The sequence below is a fragment of the Thunnus albacares genome, chromosome 19 (genome assembly GCF_914725855.1).
Source record: "Thunnus albacares chromosome 19, fThuAlb1.1, whole genome shotgun sequence".
NCBI classification, from domain to species: domain Eukaryota; kingdom Metazoa; phylum Chordata; class Actinopteri; order Scombriformes; family Scombridae; genus Thunnus; species Thunnus albacares.
In genome coordinates this window covers 5,768,570-5,785,658 of record NC_058124.1, presented here as the reverse complement: position 1 = coordinate 5,785,658, position 17,089 = coordinate 5,768,570, and the positions used below count along the sequence as shown (strand labels likewise).

General features: G+C 38.1%; 1 protein-coding gene across 1 annotated transcript in view; it reads left to right on the top strand.

The window, feature by feature from the left end:
* khdrbs3 (KH domain containing, RNA binding, signal transduction associated 3) overlaps positions 1–7,414 on the top strand; it is a 107,002-nt gene extending 99,588 nt beyond the window's left edge. Inside the window, exons 8-9 of the mRNA XM_044336617.1 lie at positions 3,587–3,639; positions 6,244–7,414. Of these exons, the coding sequence (XP_044192552.1) occupies positions 3,587–3,639; positions 6,244–6,335 (145 nt within the window). The 3' untranslated portion in view covers positions 6,336–7,414. The remainder of the gene's footprint in view (positions 1–3,586; positions 3,640–6,243) is intronic.
* The last annotated feature ends 9,675 nt before the right edge of the window (positions 7,415–17,089 follow it).

Genomic DNA, 17,089 nt, shown 5'->3' with positions numbered 1-17,089 from the left:
GCTTCCGGCTGAAGCGCTCTCACTCAATACTGGACCAATTTCAAAAACGGTTGTCCCCATTAGTCACTTAGACACAAAAAGATGGGAAAATAGGGTCCAGGTAGAAAAATACCAAAGTTTCCCTTTGAATGGCAAAATAACATCAACACATATTTTCTCTATCTATTAAAGAATGTTTACAGCCTTTTCTTGGAACATACTTTACTGTAAACTTCAAGTTCACTGTAAAGAATTATTTGAAAAAGATCATTTTCAGTCAGAATGTTTCAATATTCGATGCATACACTACAGAGAGCTGACTGATGTCAAATGTTTTGTAGGGCACGAGATGGTGCAGAGCTTTAGGCCACACAAAGCAGAATTTTACCAGAATCTGTGACCTTCAGGATGTGTCTCAAGACTCCCTGGTCTCTGTAATTGAGAAGAGAAAGTAACTACGGAGAGAAGTTGTGTAGCAATATTGATAAAATGTCACCTCAGAAATTAGAGGCGCCTAACAGCTTTTGTTGCCCTCATCTCCTTTGTGCAAAGAACAGGTCTGCACTGGCAGCTATCAGCACAGCAGACTGCTGTTATTGGTCCTTTCTGCCTTTGGCAACAGAGAAACTTCAAGAATTAAGTGAAAAAAGGTATCTTGCCTCCCAGTTTTTGTGAGATAAACATAGTGAAAATAAATTAAGGGAAAAATGCTGACAGCCTACAGCATGTAGGAAAGCCTCTGAAAGTCTTTGCGGTGCTGTGTAGCATCCTGGTTTGTATTATTTGGATGTTTTTTATTGTTGAATATGGCAGAGCTGTACAGGAAAGCCCAAGATTACCCCGTATTTCACATACTTTACAATATATCTGCAAGCACCTGTGAATTGTGGCAAATTGATTTTCTGACATTCATAAAAATTGATGTTTATTTCGAGGGCGACCACTCTGGAATACACCCCAGCATTTTAGCATGGTGTGAAATCTAATTATTTAGCATCCTGTCAGGCCTTGTCTCGGGGTACACAACATGACGAGCCAAAACATGCATTCATTTGTCACGTGTCTGTCTGTCGCCCTCTCTTCTCTCTCTCTCTGTCTCTGTCGGCCAATGAGCGGTGTCAAGGATATTCCACTGACTTGACATCCATGGCAGATGCATGGTGGCACCTCTGCTGCAAGGGCTGATTGGAAACCTCAGAGCAACAACAGCTGGCCTCGCTTCTTGGAGGGAGAGTACATTAGCACAGGGGAGAAGCCTTGTTTGCTTCTGCTGGCTTGGCATTGTTTGTGGTTGAATTATGAACTGTGTAAAATTTATGCTAAGCCTGACTTAAGGCACAAGCCTCTTTAGGGAACTGTCTCATGTCTCATTGAGCCACCAAAGTATTCTTAAAACGATTCCACACACTGTCTTCAATTGGTCTTGTTCATCCGTCCCAAGAAATTGTTTCAGAAAAACAATAAAACAGCCATGTTGTTGCTTTTGTTGCATTATCAGTGGTGGGGAGGCTGCCAAAGTAAGGATCAGTTCACACAAATTACACACAAAAAAACATATTTTTTCACTTTCCTCTTGTGGTACCTAGTCATGCAGAAAAATTTGCGGTTTACTTGCCCAGATTTTGATATTTGTGTCTGAGATTTCAACCTCCACCCCAGCAAAATGGAGGTGAATGAAATTTAAGTGAATTGAAGAGGATTGAAAAAATGAACACAATTTAAAAAATACAACAAAATAATTAAGAAGCAATGTGTCTTTGAAGAAACAATGTCCCAATAATCTACAGTCTTCGCTCCCTTGTTTTTACTGAAACTACTCTCTAACAAAGAAATAGTCCCTAAAATAATGGTTGACAGCAAGGTCTGTGGATTACCTATCCAGAGAAACAGGGACTCTGATTCTGAAAGGAAGCATTTCAGTTACATTTTTAAAATGTAATTCTGTGAGCACTTTAAACAAAATTCCATTCACTTCCATTATATTGGCGTGAGAAATCTTAAATATGGAGGTCTCAAAACCAGGGAAAAGTATAATAGAATATAATATTATTTGAGTGAACCAACCCTTTAAGCAGTAGCCAAGGGCATCATTTGAATTTAAAATTTTTGTTTACAAAAGGTGAGGGGATCCTTCTGTGTACTAAAATGTTCAGTAAAGGTTCAATATGATGTTCAGTATGATACTGCACATTTCATTTACTTTGCGGCAAGCTATCCGATTTGCTAGCTAAAGCACTAGCTAAAGTGCTAGCTAAGCTAGCAAACTATCTACTGTAGACAACAGCTATGCTAACGTAAAGCAGCTGAACAATTTAGCTTTATCATTCAACAAGACGGTAGCATTTAGCATTATGTAAACATGTTTAGCTTTAGTAGCATTAATGGTGACTTTTTACCACTGGGAAATTTCATGAGCATGGCAAATGTTTAATGGAATATGTGTTGTATAATCACAAAATCATTCAGTTTGATAGCTGCTATAGCTCCACACAAATCTTAATTCAAATGGACAGGAAAAAGACAGTGAGGTATATCTTCACTCTGTCAGTGAATTTATTTTCATATACAGGAAGAAAAGACTAATTTAAATGAATATGAGGTTTAACACTCTTTTTTATGAAATACATACTGCTTAGCAGACTTAATAACATACTGAATTTGTATTTTTATGAAATACATACTGCTTAGCAGACTTAATAACATACTGAATTTGTAGAAATTGATTTCCTGGATTGCTGCAAACTGTGGTGTAATTCAATAGAGAAGCAGAGTGTCTCAACACTGACTCTCAGACCTCAGTTTGGCTCTTTGAGATCACGCCACAAATGCTACTCCATTACAGTAACAAGAGTAAAATGTAATCCGTTACTTCCACTCTGTCACCTCTTTGCCCTCAGCAGTCGGGCGGTGTTGATGTGGTGTGTTGGGGTTTCGGATGGTGCCTTCAGCTAATCCGGAGAGCAGAGAGGTGCTGCTGTTGCTGACAGACTGACTGACAGGCAGGCGGAGAGGACCCAGCTGTGATGGCTGGTGTCGGCTCAGTGGCAGCCTTATGATGAATTGCCTCTCTTGAATGATAGCGCTGTTACTGAATGATACTGACGCAGGATTGTTCTGTCAGCATCTCACCAGCGACTGCAAATAAATAAATAAATAAATAAATAAATAAATAAAAAATAAGCAAGAAATGAACCGCTATGCAACTTGCTTCCCCGTCTTTTTATTTTTCATTAAAGTTGCCAGCTCTCATAGATCTCCATATGCAGTGATATGGACCTGGAAGTTTGTGCAGAAACAGGAGAGGAAATTGCCTAGTACAACCACAAATATGGCTGAACTTCTGAGTGATTGAAAGCTGCCTCTTGATTCTTTTTTTTTTTTTTTTTGGAAAAAAAAAAAAACACCTCCTGTGTGTTTTTCTTTGCTGGCACTGCATAAATTATATGCGATTGCATCATGGTAAAAAATTGTTTTGATGCTCTACAATAATCCTGAAAATATGTTACATTCCACTTATCTGCTGATAACTGCAATTTGTGTGATGTAAAATGTATTGTTTTTTCTTTTATTATTCTGATATTCACCTTGTTGTTCTGTCTGTTTACAGCTCAGATGACTACTATGAATATGGACACAGTGGGGAATCATATGATTCATATGGTGAGTTGCAGACTTCTCTTACCCTCATAATTGTTGTGTTAATTGTCAGAATATCAACTTCCAATTACTGAATCTGCACTGCTGGCTTTATCTCAGTTGCCATAGCATCTGGGTAACTCTTTAATGTCTTTGACGCATTCGAAATAAACATGTTTGACTAGATTTATTCACAATCCAGACATTTATTTATTTAGTTCATTTGGCTCATTAAGTGAGAACAATGCCACTCAAAATCAAGAGTGATTAAAAAAAATATATATAGATGTATAATATATAATCTTTTTGGAGAAGTTATAGTGGTAACTATCCCCAAATGACCCCAAAAACATTAATTTTATGGGTATATCAAATCAGAATGTTCTTACATTATTTAAACCATCATCCAAAAGATTGCTACAAACAGAAACTTGAACACTGACTTCAATGATTTTTTTTTTGTTTTGATTTTTCACTGCAAAAAATTCCAAACCAAATGCTGCCCTCAAGCTGTAATGATTCCCTCACTTCTGAGAAGAGAAGAAAAAAGCAGGGAGACTTTAACAAGCTGATTTGGGAGCTGCAGTATCACTCCAAGATTTACTTTACTCCTACTTCACAAAAACTGCTGGAATCACATATCAAAAAAGAACAGACACTGAAGTCCACATGATCCTAAGAAGCAGTTTAAAAATATTCATATGTTTCTGACAACTAAAGTTCACTCATAATGCCGAGTTCATGTCTGCTAAGTCTTTTGGCGGATGAAAATCAGAGCTGTTCTGAAAAAAACTGCAGTTTCCGAGATTGCGTGTAGACATATAGTTTAATACTGAGTTTAACGTCTGAATATGCAACATTAGCAAAATCAGTTGGTGTGTGTTATGTATAGGTTGTTTTATTGACCAACAAAATCTGCAATCAGACCATTTAACAACTTACCATGTGACTTCTTTAAGTTCAGTAAGTTTTAGCTTTAGCTTTAGGTTTAAGGCCATTTTCAACGACTGGTCTACTGTTTTTTGTGCCTGCAAAGAGCAGCGGATAGCTCCAGTTCCAGACAAAGTTCAGACAAAGTTAACACACCACTGAGATAATGTTCAACAATACTGTGTCAGCTTTTGACAAGATACAGTAAAAAAGTGGGCCAAGGTCAAATCTGCTGCAGTCTGCTAATATAGAGTGCACTCAGATGATACTAGAGCTAATGTGCAGTACATCACGGTGGAATGTACCATGCTGCTGTACAGCTGACGGTCCATCCATCTCTAATAATGTATGTGTAGCATTTGTGTGAATGGGAAAATAATGTATAATAATTACATGATAAACTCTTAATTTGGCAGAAACTCTGGTTTCCTGTCTGTATTATTAACTCTAAATCTTTTCTGACAAGGCTGCTGCAAATATAAGAATACACATTGAACCTGTGATGGATTAGTATGTGCATTTTTTTCTGCTGAGTTCAGCGACAAGCTTCAACATTTAATTAAGCTCTCAGACAAGATTACTTAAATATATTATGTATTATATGTAAATGTTTTCAAATATTTTTAGTTAGTGACTGACAGATAACATAATTAGATACTTCTTAATTACTGTGCTGCATAATTTCTAAGTGTTATAGAGATTTATATCGCATATTTTCTTAAAGTAGACTGAAAGTGACTGCTGGAACTTTTTTCCTTTTAAAATATACATATAACTACTTATTTGTCAAAACAAAGCAAGAAAGAACTTTTATATCCATGGCATCATTAACCTTATTCACAACCTACGTGCTTTTTTTTTTTATCATCCTTTAGAGATTTGAATGTGTTTGTGGAAGTAAGTCAAAGCTAATAAAAACTTTCTCAACTTTCCTGACCACACAAGTGGAAGAACCAAGTGCCTTCAACTCATTAAGAGTGTTGCGTAGCTGCAAATAAAATAAAAAACCGCAGAGCACATAACTGCCGCACGGGTCACACAGAAAAAAGGCGTCAGTTCAAAGGAAACAGATAAACAGCGTTGATGTGCATCCTTGTTCTCAAAACACAAGGTTACCTTGGTCGGTTTCTTCAAAGTGAAGTGAAGTGAAAGGGTGACAGGTTTAATTAAGGGGTATTGGCTATGTGCTGCCAACAGAGAACCTCTACACAGGGGAAAAAAACAACCTTTGTGTGCCTCAGCTCAAGGGAAGTCTCAGTGCTGGCTGAAGATCAGACAAAGGGTGCCATCGATACTGGCACTTTAACATTGACAGTACCAGGGGGTGAACAGGGGCTGATTTGGGCTAATGGTAATTGTGACCTTTTTGCTAGGAGCCGCTAAACAGGTCCTTTTCAAGTAGTTGTTTGATCCTCTCATTCAATTATCTGAGATGCATCCTTCCAGGTGGATGTCAAGCTTCTTGGTGCGAGTCGCTGTTTGTATTCCCGGCTTGAAACTGTGCTTTTGTCATTGCATCGATACCAGGCATTCAAAGCACTCAGAACAGTCTGCTGTATTATTTTCATAAAAGAGAGCATATTTACAACATTTCCATAGAGCTTGAGAGACTTACATGGCTTGTTATGAATGAATGATTTAAGTGTAACGCCTCTGTAATCACTCCCCATCTGTTTCTTTTCTTTTCTTCTTAATCAGGTCAGGAAGAGTGGGCAAACAATCGCGGCAAGGCACCGTCAGCACGAACAACCAAGGGAGTGTACAGAGAGCAGCCATACACCAGATATTGAACTGTTTATACAACCCGCACCTGAGTCCTCATGGCTGTTTCAACCCAAGTAATGGATTTTTTATGGACGCTCCCACCTTTTTAGAAATGAAAACTAAACCGCAAAATAATACATATGTAACGGTGATAGCGAGACACTGAATGAGTAAAAAAATGGCTTTCAAAAATGGAATCCCCCTGATTATAAAAACATACTCCCACTGGGTAAAATGTGTAAAGCAATTTAGGTAATCTATCCTTTCCTCTAGGAGAAATCGACTGGACGTTGAGATTAAGAAAGACTCCATAGTACATTAAGTTCCTCTCTCAGCTATGTGATTGTGAAGAATGACATTGTATCAAGCTATTTTACTTGGTAATGATTAGTGAATCACTATAAGCTGTCGATACAATGTTTCTACACAGCTGCCAGTGCAACTTAATTTATCGCCCTCTATTCTTTAAACCTTGAACTGCGTGGTTGATCACTTTAAAATGTAGTAGTTTAGTTCTAGGAAAGTGCAGTACTGTAGATATTTTTTCTGAGGGGTAATTGGTGAAGTTGTGTCCCTTGTAAATTATACATTTACAAACTGAAAAAGAGAAAAGTCATACTGTATACATATTGTATTGATGTTTCCTCCTTTTTTTGTAAAATAATAGTTCTTTAGTGTTAAAGGGCTTATAAAAGCATGGTGTGCAACTGTGGATATTGTCAGCTGTTTTATTCTGAAAAGCCTATGTACTGTAGTTGTGTTCATGATTATGCCCACAAAACATCCACTTTAATCCATCTATAAATAGCTGCTCATACTTTATGTACACCAAACAACCAGAGCTGCAAAACAGTCCAGGAGCTTTTTTCATTTTTGTGATTTTTTTTAGATGCTCTAAATAAGTAATTTTGATGTCATTTTTTTATTTAAAACAAGATACTTTACTGACTTTGTAGGCCTAATATTCAACTTTAAGATACTAAATCACATGCTGGTGAATTGGTAATTATTTTCATCTAGAGATTTGTTCAACTATATTGATTTTGAGCTTATGTAAGCCCTTTAATATTTTCCTCTTTGTTGATGCTGAATAAACATTTTGAAAGAAAACACTTGTGTTTGAGAGAATAATTATGGACTCATAAAAACAAACTATAATTTAAACTAACAAACCCAAATGAAAAAAAAAAGCCAAATAAATTTGGAATATTTAATGAACAGATAGAAGACTGTTATGAATTAAAACACAATGGATATCACCTCACCTAAGTGAAAAATAAAATCAAAAGTCATATGTTCTAGCATAAAATCCAAAGTGGTAGCAAGATGGCATTACCAAAAATACTTACAAAGAATGCAAACAGCAAATGGCTTTGACTTTGCAGATGACCTTGGTAATCTGATAAGAATTTGTATTTGAACGACATGTGATGCATTTTGTCAGAAATCTCTCCGACTGAGATTTAGAGGATTTAGCGATAACAACATTGCCACTCTTGAAACTCTATCGACTCTGTTTGTTCATATAATTCGATGTGAAGCGAGCGCTGATCACGTCAGGCATCATCAGTAAACACACATTAACTTTCTGAGTGTTTACCCTGACAGAAACGGCTCGTAGCACCGCATGAAAGCCTCCTTGACCTCTAGGGCCATGTTCAGTTCGGTTCAGCACAGAGGGTTGGGGGCGGGTGGGGATTTCTCTCTCTTCTTGTTTTGCTCTTTCTGTTCTCCTCCGGTCATGTGACCCTCTCCCAGTCATTTAAAGAGCCTGCCTTTGCCCTGTCCATTAAAGAGACTCTAAATGACCCCCAGCTGACCTCCGCAGAGAGAGGATGGCAGTAGCTGTTTAAAAAGACCTCCGTCCCACAAGGTAAACAACCTGACCCAGTTTAACCTCTCCCCTAACGTAGTTGGACATAAACCCTCTCTAAACTTAAATGTAATATGTTTTCCTGTCTCTGTTAAGTCCGTAATCTAGCCACAAAGCTGGGAATAATTAGATATCTGTAACAAAAAAACTGTAAAAAAATATGATAAATAGCAGTAACATTTCAACAAACTGTATAATGAAATAACTTTATCCTAAGACTTTGATAAAATATATCCTCTGTTACAATAATGAACCATAAAATATAATATGTCTTGTCACAGTTTTGATATTATCAGTGGTAAAATGCTGTGAACTGGCATGGTTATAGTGTTGTTTTTATTCCTTTCTAGGTCGATGTCTCGACTTCTACCAGGCCATCCATCAAGTGATCTCATTGGTGCTAAAGGTATGTTTGTTTCTGCATTATGTCCCTGATTTCTTTGTACATGTAAATATTGAATATCATATTGAACTACGGGGTCAAATAAGAGTGAAAAATATTTCAAGCTTCAATGTTGGATCTTGCGACCCTTCGGGATTTTTGAAAAGGTTCTAAGAAATCCACATAAAAATGTATAGAATAGGTTAATTTAACTGTTCTTTTTATTTAAAACGTGTGTTATCTCTGGTATCTATGAGCATTTGTATGTATGTAAATATAATAATGTACTGAAATTATGGGGTCAAATAAGATTAAAAAGTATTAAGAGCTTGAAGGTTGGATCGACCAAAAATTTGAGACTAGGTTAACTTCACTTTTTACAATTATTAAGAGGCGTGTTATTTCTCTGATGTCTATGATGATATTTTTTTATACTATACAGATACTGATATATATAAAAGCAAACCTTGGGGATCCTTGAAAAGACTCTAAGTCTGCAGAAAAATAGGCAATAGCTTCATTTCACAGTTCTTTCAGTTATTCAGAGATGCATGTTATGTCTCTGATGCCTATGATGACTTTTGACAAAAGTCCATGACGTCCACAGCTAAACTGAAGTTTAATTTCAGTGTTCCTTCAGTTGTCAAAAGATGTATGATCATACGTATTGTTCTAGACAATACAATATACACAGTTAAAGAAGGGGTAGAGTTACGCATTTAGGGTTAGGGTTAGCAACAGTCTAACAACCAAAATCCTCTCAGATGAAGGGACGACCCTCAGAAAAAAAAAAAATCACAAATGGTGGTCTTATCTGTGTTGATATGAAAATCCTCAGGTAGGACGAAATGAAATATTCCACAGAGGACACATCCTTATCATGCCATATCAAATATTAATGTGACTTTGAGGCAACTTGATGTTCTCTTGACGGGTGTTTAATGCTGAAAATATTTTTCTGGGGCTTGTAAAATCCTTGAAAATTGCCCCTGGTTTGGAAGCTCGTCCCTCAGCTTTCCTGTTATACCCTTCTACAATCCCCTCAGGGGAATTCCTGTCACCCTGGACTCTCTGCTTCGCTTTGTACCTATACATTTAGTGTATAAGAGAACTCTGTGTCTTCTGAACCACAACGGGGTCCCTGTTGCTGCAGTTTGAAAATGACACCTTGTGCTTGTATTAAGGTAGAAACTTAACGCCTGATTGACTGCATTACTAAAAAAGTCCAACCTTAAAGTGCAGATACCAGAATGTGACAAAGGACAGTCCTAAAAAAATGTTCTTTGCTTTTTTGGTGTTGTTGAAGCTCATATTCGTTTTCTCTCTCTACTTTCTTTCCTTAATAGACTTGACGAACCACACACAAGCTTCCTTCCAAAAATCCCACACAATGTCAAACCGAATCCCGAAAAGGCCATCCAACCTCATAGAGGATCTCCCTTTGGCCATACGGTGGACTTTTAAAATTTTCACAGTCTGAACTGAGGTGAATCCTGCGGGGGATTGGGAGATGGAGTGACCTGTTGAGATGCAGAAAAGGAGGAAAAAGATAATGCATGTATCACACATCGTCATTCTCCGGAGAAAGGGAGGGAGAGAGGAAACCCGTGAGGCAAATGGAGTTCCTCATCCTCTGGGACGATCTGTCGGAGAATATTTCCTTCGGAGCTTCACCGGCTCTGTATACATTTTACATACACACAGGAGTGCTCTGAACTGACTGTGAACCTGCCCTGTTTGATTCAGACTGTTGTTAGAGGCGATGTGTCTACCTCTTACATTAGACATTAACTGTCGCCTACTAGGGAAGAAGAGCAAATAAATAATGCAACATGCTAAGGGATTGACATCATATTTCAAGCAAAGACACTTCTAATCTCATATTGTTGTGCTCATTAACCTACATCCAATCCACTCAAATGAATAAATAATTCACCAAGTGCCTTATTGTTGCATTGTTATGACAGTTTTAGATGTTTAGTCTCATTGTCGGAGTTAAAATATGGGGCACTACAGTAGAAAAGGTAGCTATTTTTTCTTCTATAATGCTGTTTTTTTTTCTTTTCTTTCTTTGGTTTCCTGTATGCGTGATGCTGGAAAACATCACCCATCCACACACAAGAGTACAGTCTATTCCAGATGTATTGCTTAATCAGAATCGACTTCAGTGGATATTACAATTCCAAAATAGCTTTCTATCGGATAGAGCGCTTCATTCTGTCTTGTGCATAAGTCCAGATGGGCTGATCCGTATTCCACACAGTTGTATGTCCTCAGTGGCAGACAATAGTTTTCCATTAGAGGAAGTGATTCTCTCTGGAGCCTCGGGCCAACCTCAGACAATAACATAGCGACCTAAAGCTTGCATCTCAGGCTCCCGGAGTCAACTCTCATCACCTCCGGGGGCTGAATCCCCCTCTGAAATGGCTTAAAATGACAGGCTTATCTGAAGTAAGCTTGTCCAAGTTAATAAAGTAAGAGCAGCTTATTTGATTAAGAATGCATACAAAGGAGGATGTAGTGATCTGTCACTGGGAGACAAGTCCATTTCAACACTAGAATACAGATCGATTGGTCTGAAAGTTGGGTTCAGAGACCACTGGAGGTGCTTTTATAAGGCTTATGGAGGATATGGAGTAAAATTAGATGTAGGTCAAAGGCCCTGAAAACCTATTTTCTCTATCAGCCTCTTACCATAAGTGATGAAACCTTATGTGAACACACCATGATCTGCCAAAGTTCAAACTGTTTTGCTTATTTCAAATTGGAGATTTCCATGGTGGTCTATTTGTCCTTTCCTTTCTTACTGCTTTTAAGTGGGCGAGGCTCAGATGGAGAAACATTATGTCATGTATTTCTGTGCACCAATCAGAGTGTAGCAACATTTGAGTCTAACTGTGATGACAATTGTGGTGTTGTTTGCTTGTGTTGCCAGCAATGTCAAACAAATCTGATCAAACCATACTCGCACAGCTGAGTTTTTTGAGTAGGAAACTCTTAAATAATACCTAAAGATTTTTTTCTGAACTGAATTTTTTCTTACTTAGTGATGTAATTAAAGCATCCTTCAAAATATTTTAAGGATTTATGTTTTTGTTTGTAGGAAAATGACACAGTCCATGTGTTGTTTTTTCCACCCATTTATTTACAACACCCCCTGAAATTCCACATACATGGGCTTTAATTTAAATACCTTAAAGGTAGAGTTAGTGATTCTGGAGAAAGATTGTTCAACACACTTTTTTGTCAGATTCAGTGAGTGTCTCCTCACAGTCCGCTAACTATCCATTCTGTGTGCGCTGAAAGAAAATCTGGTATTCATACACAGCCCTGGCTCTGTAAATGTGAAAGAAACAAAGTGGCTTGAACCAAGCCTCACAACACTACTCCAGCCAATCAGCACAGGACAGGGGGAAGTCATCAGAGAAGCTGTCTGTGTGAGGACATGACAGTCCCCCGTCTCCAGCACCCGTTGAATGGTGAGGGAGGGCTGGCAGACTGGAGAGAGAGAAGCTGTGGCCAATTCACATAGAAATGCTTTCTCATGGAACAGATATGCTTCCATTTTATTAAATGTATCAATCCACACTGACTCTGAGACAGTCTCACGGAGACCCCTCGCATTTTTTAATGCTCCGAGTCTGTTTCTGTTGCGTTTAGTTAAGTGTAATTTGAGCAGGCAGCTGTTTAAATCACACAAATGTCCTGCTGTATATGTCTTTTGAACTTATTAACTTATCAAAGAATCAGTAAATACAAACACTGTCCATTTCTTCCTGTGGAACCAACATGCGAACTATTTTGGTTCAGTAAATTTCTGCTGTCAGCCTGGTGGAGGCAGTTTGTCTGGACACTGTCCTCTCAGCTCTCCAGGAGCTGCAGCTGACTGACGGCTGCTTCTGTGGACAGAGACACTGAACACAGGTAGAGTGAGAAGTGGGGAGGCCACAGAGAGGTGGATAGTGTGGATGGACTATTGTGCTCACAAGATGAAATTTTTATTCTGCTTATGTGTCTCGCTCTGGATTCCACCATATTTCTCTTTTGGTCATTGCTTTGGCAATGTGTGTCGATGAATTTGGGGGGTGGAGCTTCTGAAGGAGCATGAAGGGAGGGATGTATTTGTTTGGGTGTTTAGTTCAAATATCAACAATCTTTCTCCAGAATGACTGACTCTACCTTTAAATCAAACACAGGAAGAAACTACACAAGGGAGATTAAGCTGACTACTATTAGCTACTTTCAGTATAACATGTCCTACATATAGCTGAGTAATGGTCAATTATATCAGTCCTTTTTTGGGCTAAACCAAAAAAAAAAAAAAAAAACGCAATGGCTTTGATTTTGTCAAGTGTGCTTATCCACTTGTATTCCTCTTAATCATGTTCAGGATGTAAAGCCACCGTCTCCTGCCTTTTGTTCTGTAATTAACTGGAGGGCTCTTAATCTTACTGGGATTAAAACGCCCTGATCAATGTTGAAGTGCCCCTCAGTCTCCTTTGGAAGTGAGTGCTAATGTGACCACAGGTCAGTGTGTAGCCTGCTAAGTGGAAACTCAGATTGTGAAGGATCGATCATTACAGGGCTTCGAGTGAACAGGAGTGAATAATAGCAATAACAGAGAGAATGCTCCACCGCCATAATGCTGGCCAATGGCAATCTTTTCAACTACAATACACTAAACATACGTTTTTTTGTGTATCTGAGGAATATAATTATTTTTGTTCTCTTATTGCTTGTAATTAGCATTTTATTCAAATCGTAGAAAAAGAGGTGAAAAAAACAAGGGATTTAAAGTAAAAGGTACTACTTTAGAAAAGACATCGGGGGCAAAAAAACACAGATATATCAGAGAGACTTTAAAAGAAACAAAAACAAGGAGAATGAGTCACAGGCACAGACAAAAGGCTAAGACAAAAAAGAGAGGGGAATACAAGTTGAGAGCAGCTACACATGAGTACTAACAATGAAATAAAATATTCCATTAAACAATACTGAAAAATGAAACTTTAGTGTATGCAAATTCAATATAGCTACTTGTCAACCATATGCTGTGTATAAATTGTGCATATTGTGTAAAGGGTGTCTTTCTTATGTACATTATGTTACTGTCTAATTTTCATGTGCTGTACAATCATGTTTAGGTTGTAGATAATCTTGCCGATAATAAAGTTTTTCTCTTGCTGAGAAGAAAGAGTGAGAAAATAACGCATTGTGATCGTGCAGTACTGAGTACAATGCAAAGCTCTTCTCCCTTTGATTCCACACTTCAAAGTCAGTATATGTTCACCGCGGTGTGTCATGTAGGGGAAACAAATCATAGAGGCAATTCCACTGTCCTGACTGTTGAGGACTGACATTCTGTAATGAAGTCTGAACTAAATATAGTTTTATTAACTCCAAGGGGAAGCTCATGATGAGTTTCAGCAGTTGGCATGTTTTTCTAACTTCAAAACCCAACACTGCAGGGATATTATTTACCTTGATACGCCCTTGAATAATAGTTGCAGATCAAATAAGTTTGTGTTGCAAAGGCTGTCTCAGTCTCCAACCTTTTAAATATTGTATGTTCCCCTCCGTTGCTGCCTTGGATACATCTCTCTCCTCATGTAAATGCTGCTGTTCTTTATTCTTTCAGCTTTTTTTTTTCTTTTTCGCTCTGCTTCCATCCTTCAGGCTGTTCTACTTTGAAGTTGTTTCTCAGCTGTGTGAAATTTGAGATTAAAGTCCATCTGTTTGTGCCTCCCATCAATACATATAGAGATATAAACAAAAACAGACAAAAAGCGGTTGTTGTTTTTAATAGGTCAAAGGCGGCGGTAATATGCTCAATCCAGAAATCATAATGGGCTAGTTGAGTGGGCACTTTCAGCCTCATTGGATCAATTACACCTGACACAGGCCATCGCAGACAATAAATTTCTTATCTAATTTTTATTTATTCATCAGTGCAGAAAAAAGGGCTGTCGAGGCCAGAATCCTTTAACAGATTTTGCCCAGCAGCATTGGACCGCAGTGCAGTCCTCTGCGCCCATAAAGGTGTGTCTGGGCTTGTGAGTGAACGCACCGCAAACACATTTCCTTTCCTTTTTGTATCTTTTTTTCAGTTACAACAATACTATATTTCCCCAATAAACCCAGTGTGAGGCTGAGGCTGCAGCAGTTTTGTTGGCTTTTCCACTGGTCAGTCTGGTTAATAAACCGATGTGTTCTGATGATAACCAGTCCCACCTCTACTGTATTGTTCACTTTTTATGCCAACAGCAGCGGCGGTGAGGGAGAGCCCTCAGCGTAAATACACTCTGTAAACCAACAGTGCTAGCAGAGCTGCGAGATTAAAACAATTGTTTATGCTTTCAGTGCATGCAGGGAGATATAAGCAATATAAGCAGACGGTGCTCTGAATGAAATAACGCCGAAGTCATGCTATCACACTGCAAACTCACTATGAATAGACTCGTAGGGTGAGAGGATATTGCAAAGACACCATCATGAGGAAACTTAAAAGCCCATCACCTATACTATTTACCTTAACACCTTTTTCTACTCATGGAACATTGGCCTTCTAAATGACATTTGTTAATCTGAGGATGTTTGGCGTTTAAAATGTCCTTATTCAGCCACTACACATTAGCTAAGGTCAGGAACATGGCACATAAATAATAGAGGAAAGAATCAATGTGCTGTCTACTTATTATTCTTATCTATTATTATTACACTTCACAATGTTTTAATTGCAGTGTGTGAACTTGTACAGTATATTAGCTGAGACAAAATATTGTAAGTAGGAAATTATAGTGTATGTATTCCTGGTACTTACAGAGGTAATAACAGAGTACACATGATATGTCCTAAATGGCTGCTTACAATGTACAGTAAAGCTCCAGCATAAGTTGTTGACACCATGGGCATAGATTTGGGTATGAGACATGTCCCTACCAATATCAAGGTATTGCTGCATTGTCCCTACCATTATTTTTACCGATCTCAAACAATGTAGTTGATTTAACTCTACATAATGTTACTGGAAAGATCTCTGCAGAGTTGCCAGGTTTGTGGTGTTTCCTGCAAAAAAAAGTGCGTTATTACGATAAAGTGCGAAAGAGCAGGATATGGGAGATACTCGACTTGATGATCTGGCAACCCTCAACTTCAAGCTGTGCATTGTTGACTTGCAGCAGCCCAGCAGAAGCAGCAGTAGTGGAGTTGGTGTGGTGGAGAATCTGAAGCAGTTATTCATAGTTGAAACCTTCCAAACATCACGGAATCAAACACTTCACTGGACGAAATTTTTATTTAATTTCAGGCGTCAGGTGTTGTTAGCTAATTTGTGACTGTTGCTCAGATATGCTGTTTAATTAAACAACTTTATTACTGTTGGTGAAAATTCCTCCCAGAAGCAAATTAAGACATCTGATCCTTTTTAAAGAAGAATCAAAGTGTCAGTAACAGCTGAGCTTAGTTAATAAGAATGTTCCGTAATCAATCCAAACATTGATCTTTGTAATTTATGAGAGAAATATTTACTATTTATTGCCATCTCTCCCCTTTTCCAAGAGCAGAATTATTATTGCATATGTGTCATTAAGACATGAACATATAATATATATACAATTTATAAGCTAAATTAGCCACAGCTTGTCCAACCGATCTGTTTATGACTGTCAGGCATTATTTTATTATGACAGTCCTGTCGGCAGCAGCCTACAGACAGGTGAGCTCTGATGTCACAGTGAAAGTTCTAGCCATAAGTTCAGGAGTTGAATGAAAAATAGCACAAATAGAAGTTTTTTTTGAGATGATTTAAAGATATGTTTGAGCATCACTGTGGCTCTGTCATGAAACTCTTGAGTTGTGTCGCCCAAATCCACAAACTGAAAGAAGGACAGAATCTCAGGTGAGATTTTAAAACCTTACAGCAGCAAGTTACAGAGCAGCACATTACCTGCAGGTTTATAGATCAGTTATAAGCCATTACAAAAAACAACTTTTGGTTGCCATGTTGCCCAAAAAATCACTTTGGCTGGTGTTTATCCTGCTCCATCATGTCACTCCTCCCATGGACCGTTCGACCTCTTACCCTCTGGAAATGGGCTGCAGAGCATCTGGACCAGAATCCAATTATTACCATCATTTCTTTTTTTCTCCCCCTCTTTATTTGGTCAACAGAGACAGAAAATATAAGACAAGACACACTACAAATAAAACAGACACCATACAGAACGTATAGGGGAGTGTGAGTAATAGAAATACACAGAGAGCAGCATGGCTGCCAGGAACAGCTGACAATTCCTGATGTCAGTGGACAGATCCACTGAGTTGTCAATCCAAATCCACTTTTCTGTGGAGTCCACTGATGTTTCTAATTCGGACCAAACTGACACAGATTAACAGATAAGATACAATACAACAGATATTTCTCTATATATATCTATTTCAAAATTATTTATTTTTTATTTGTCATCTATTTTTACACTATGCACAACCTGCCCATCTCTGATTGCCAGTTATCCAATCATGCTTCA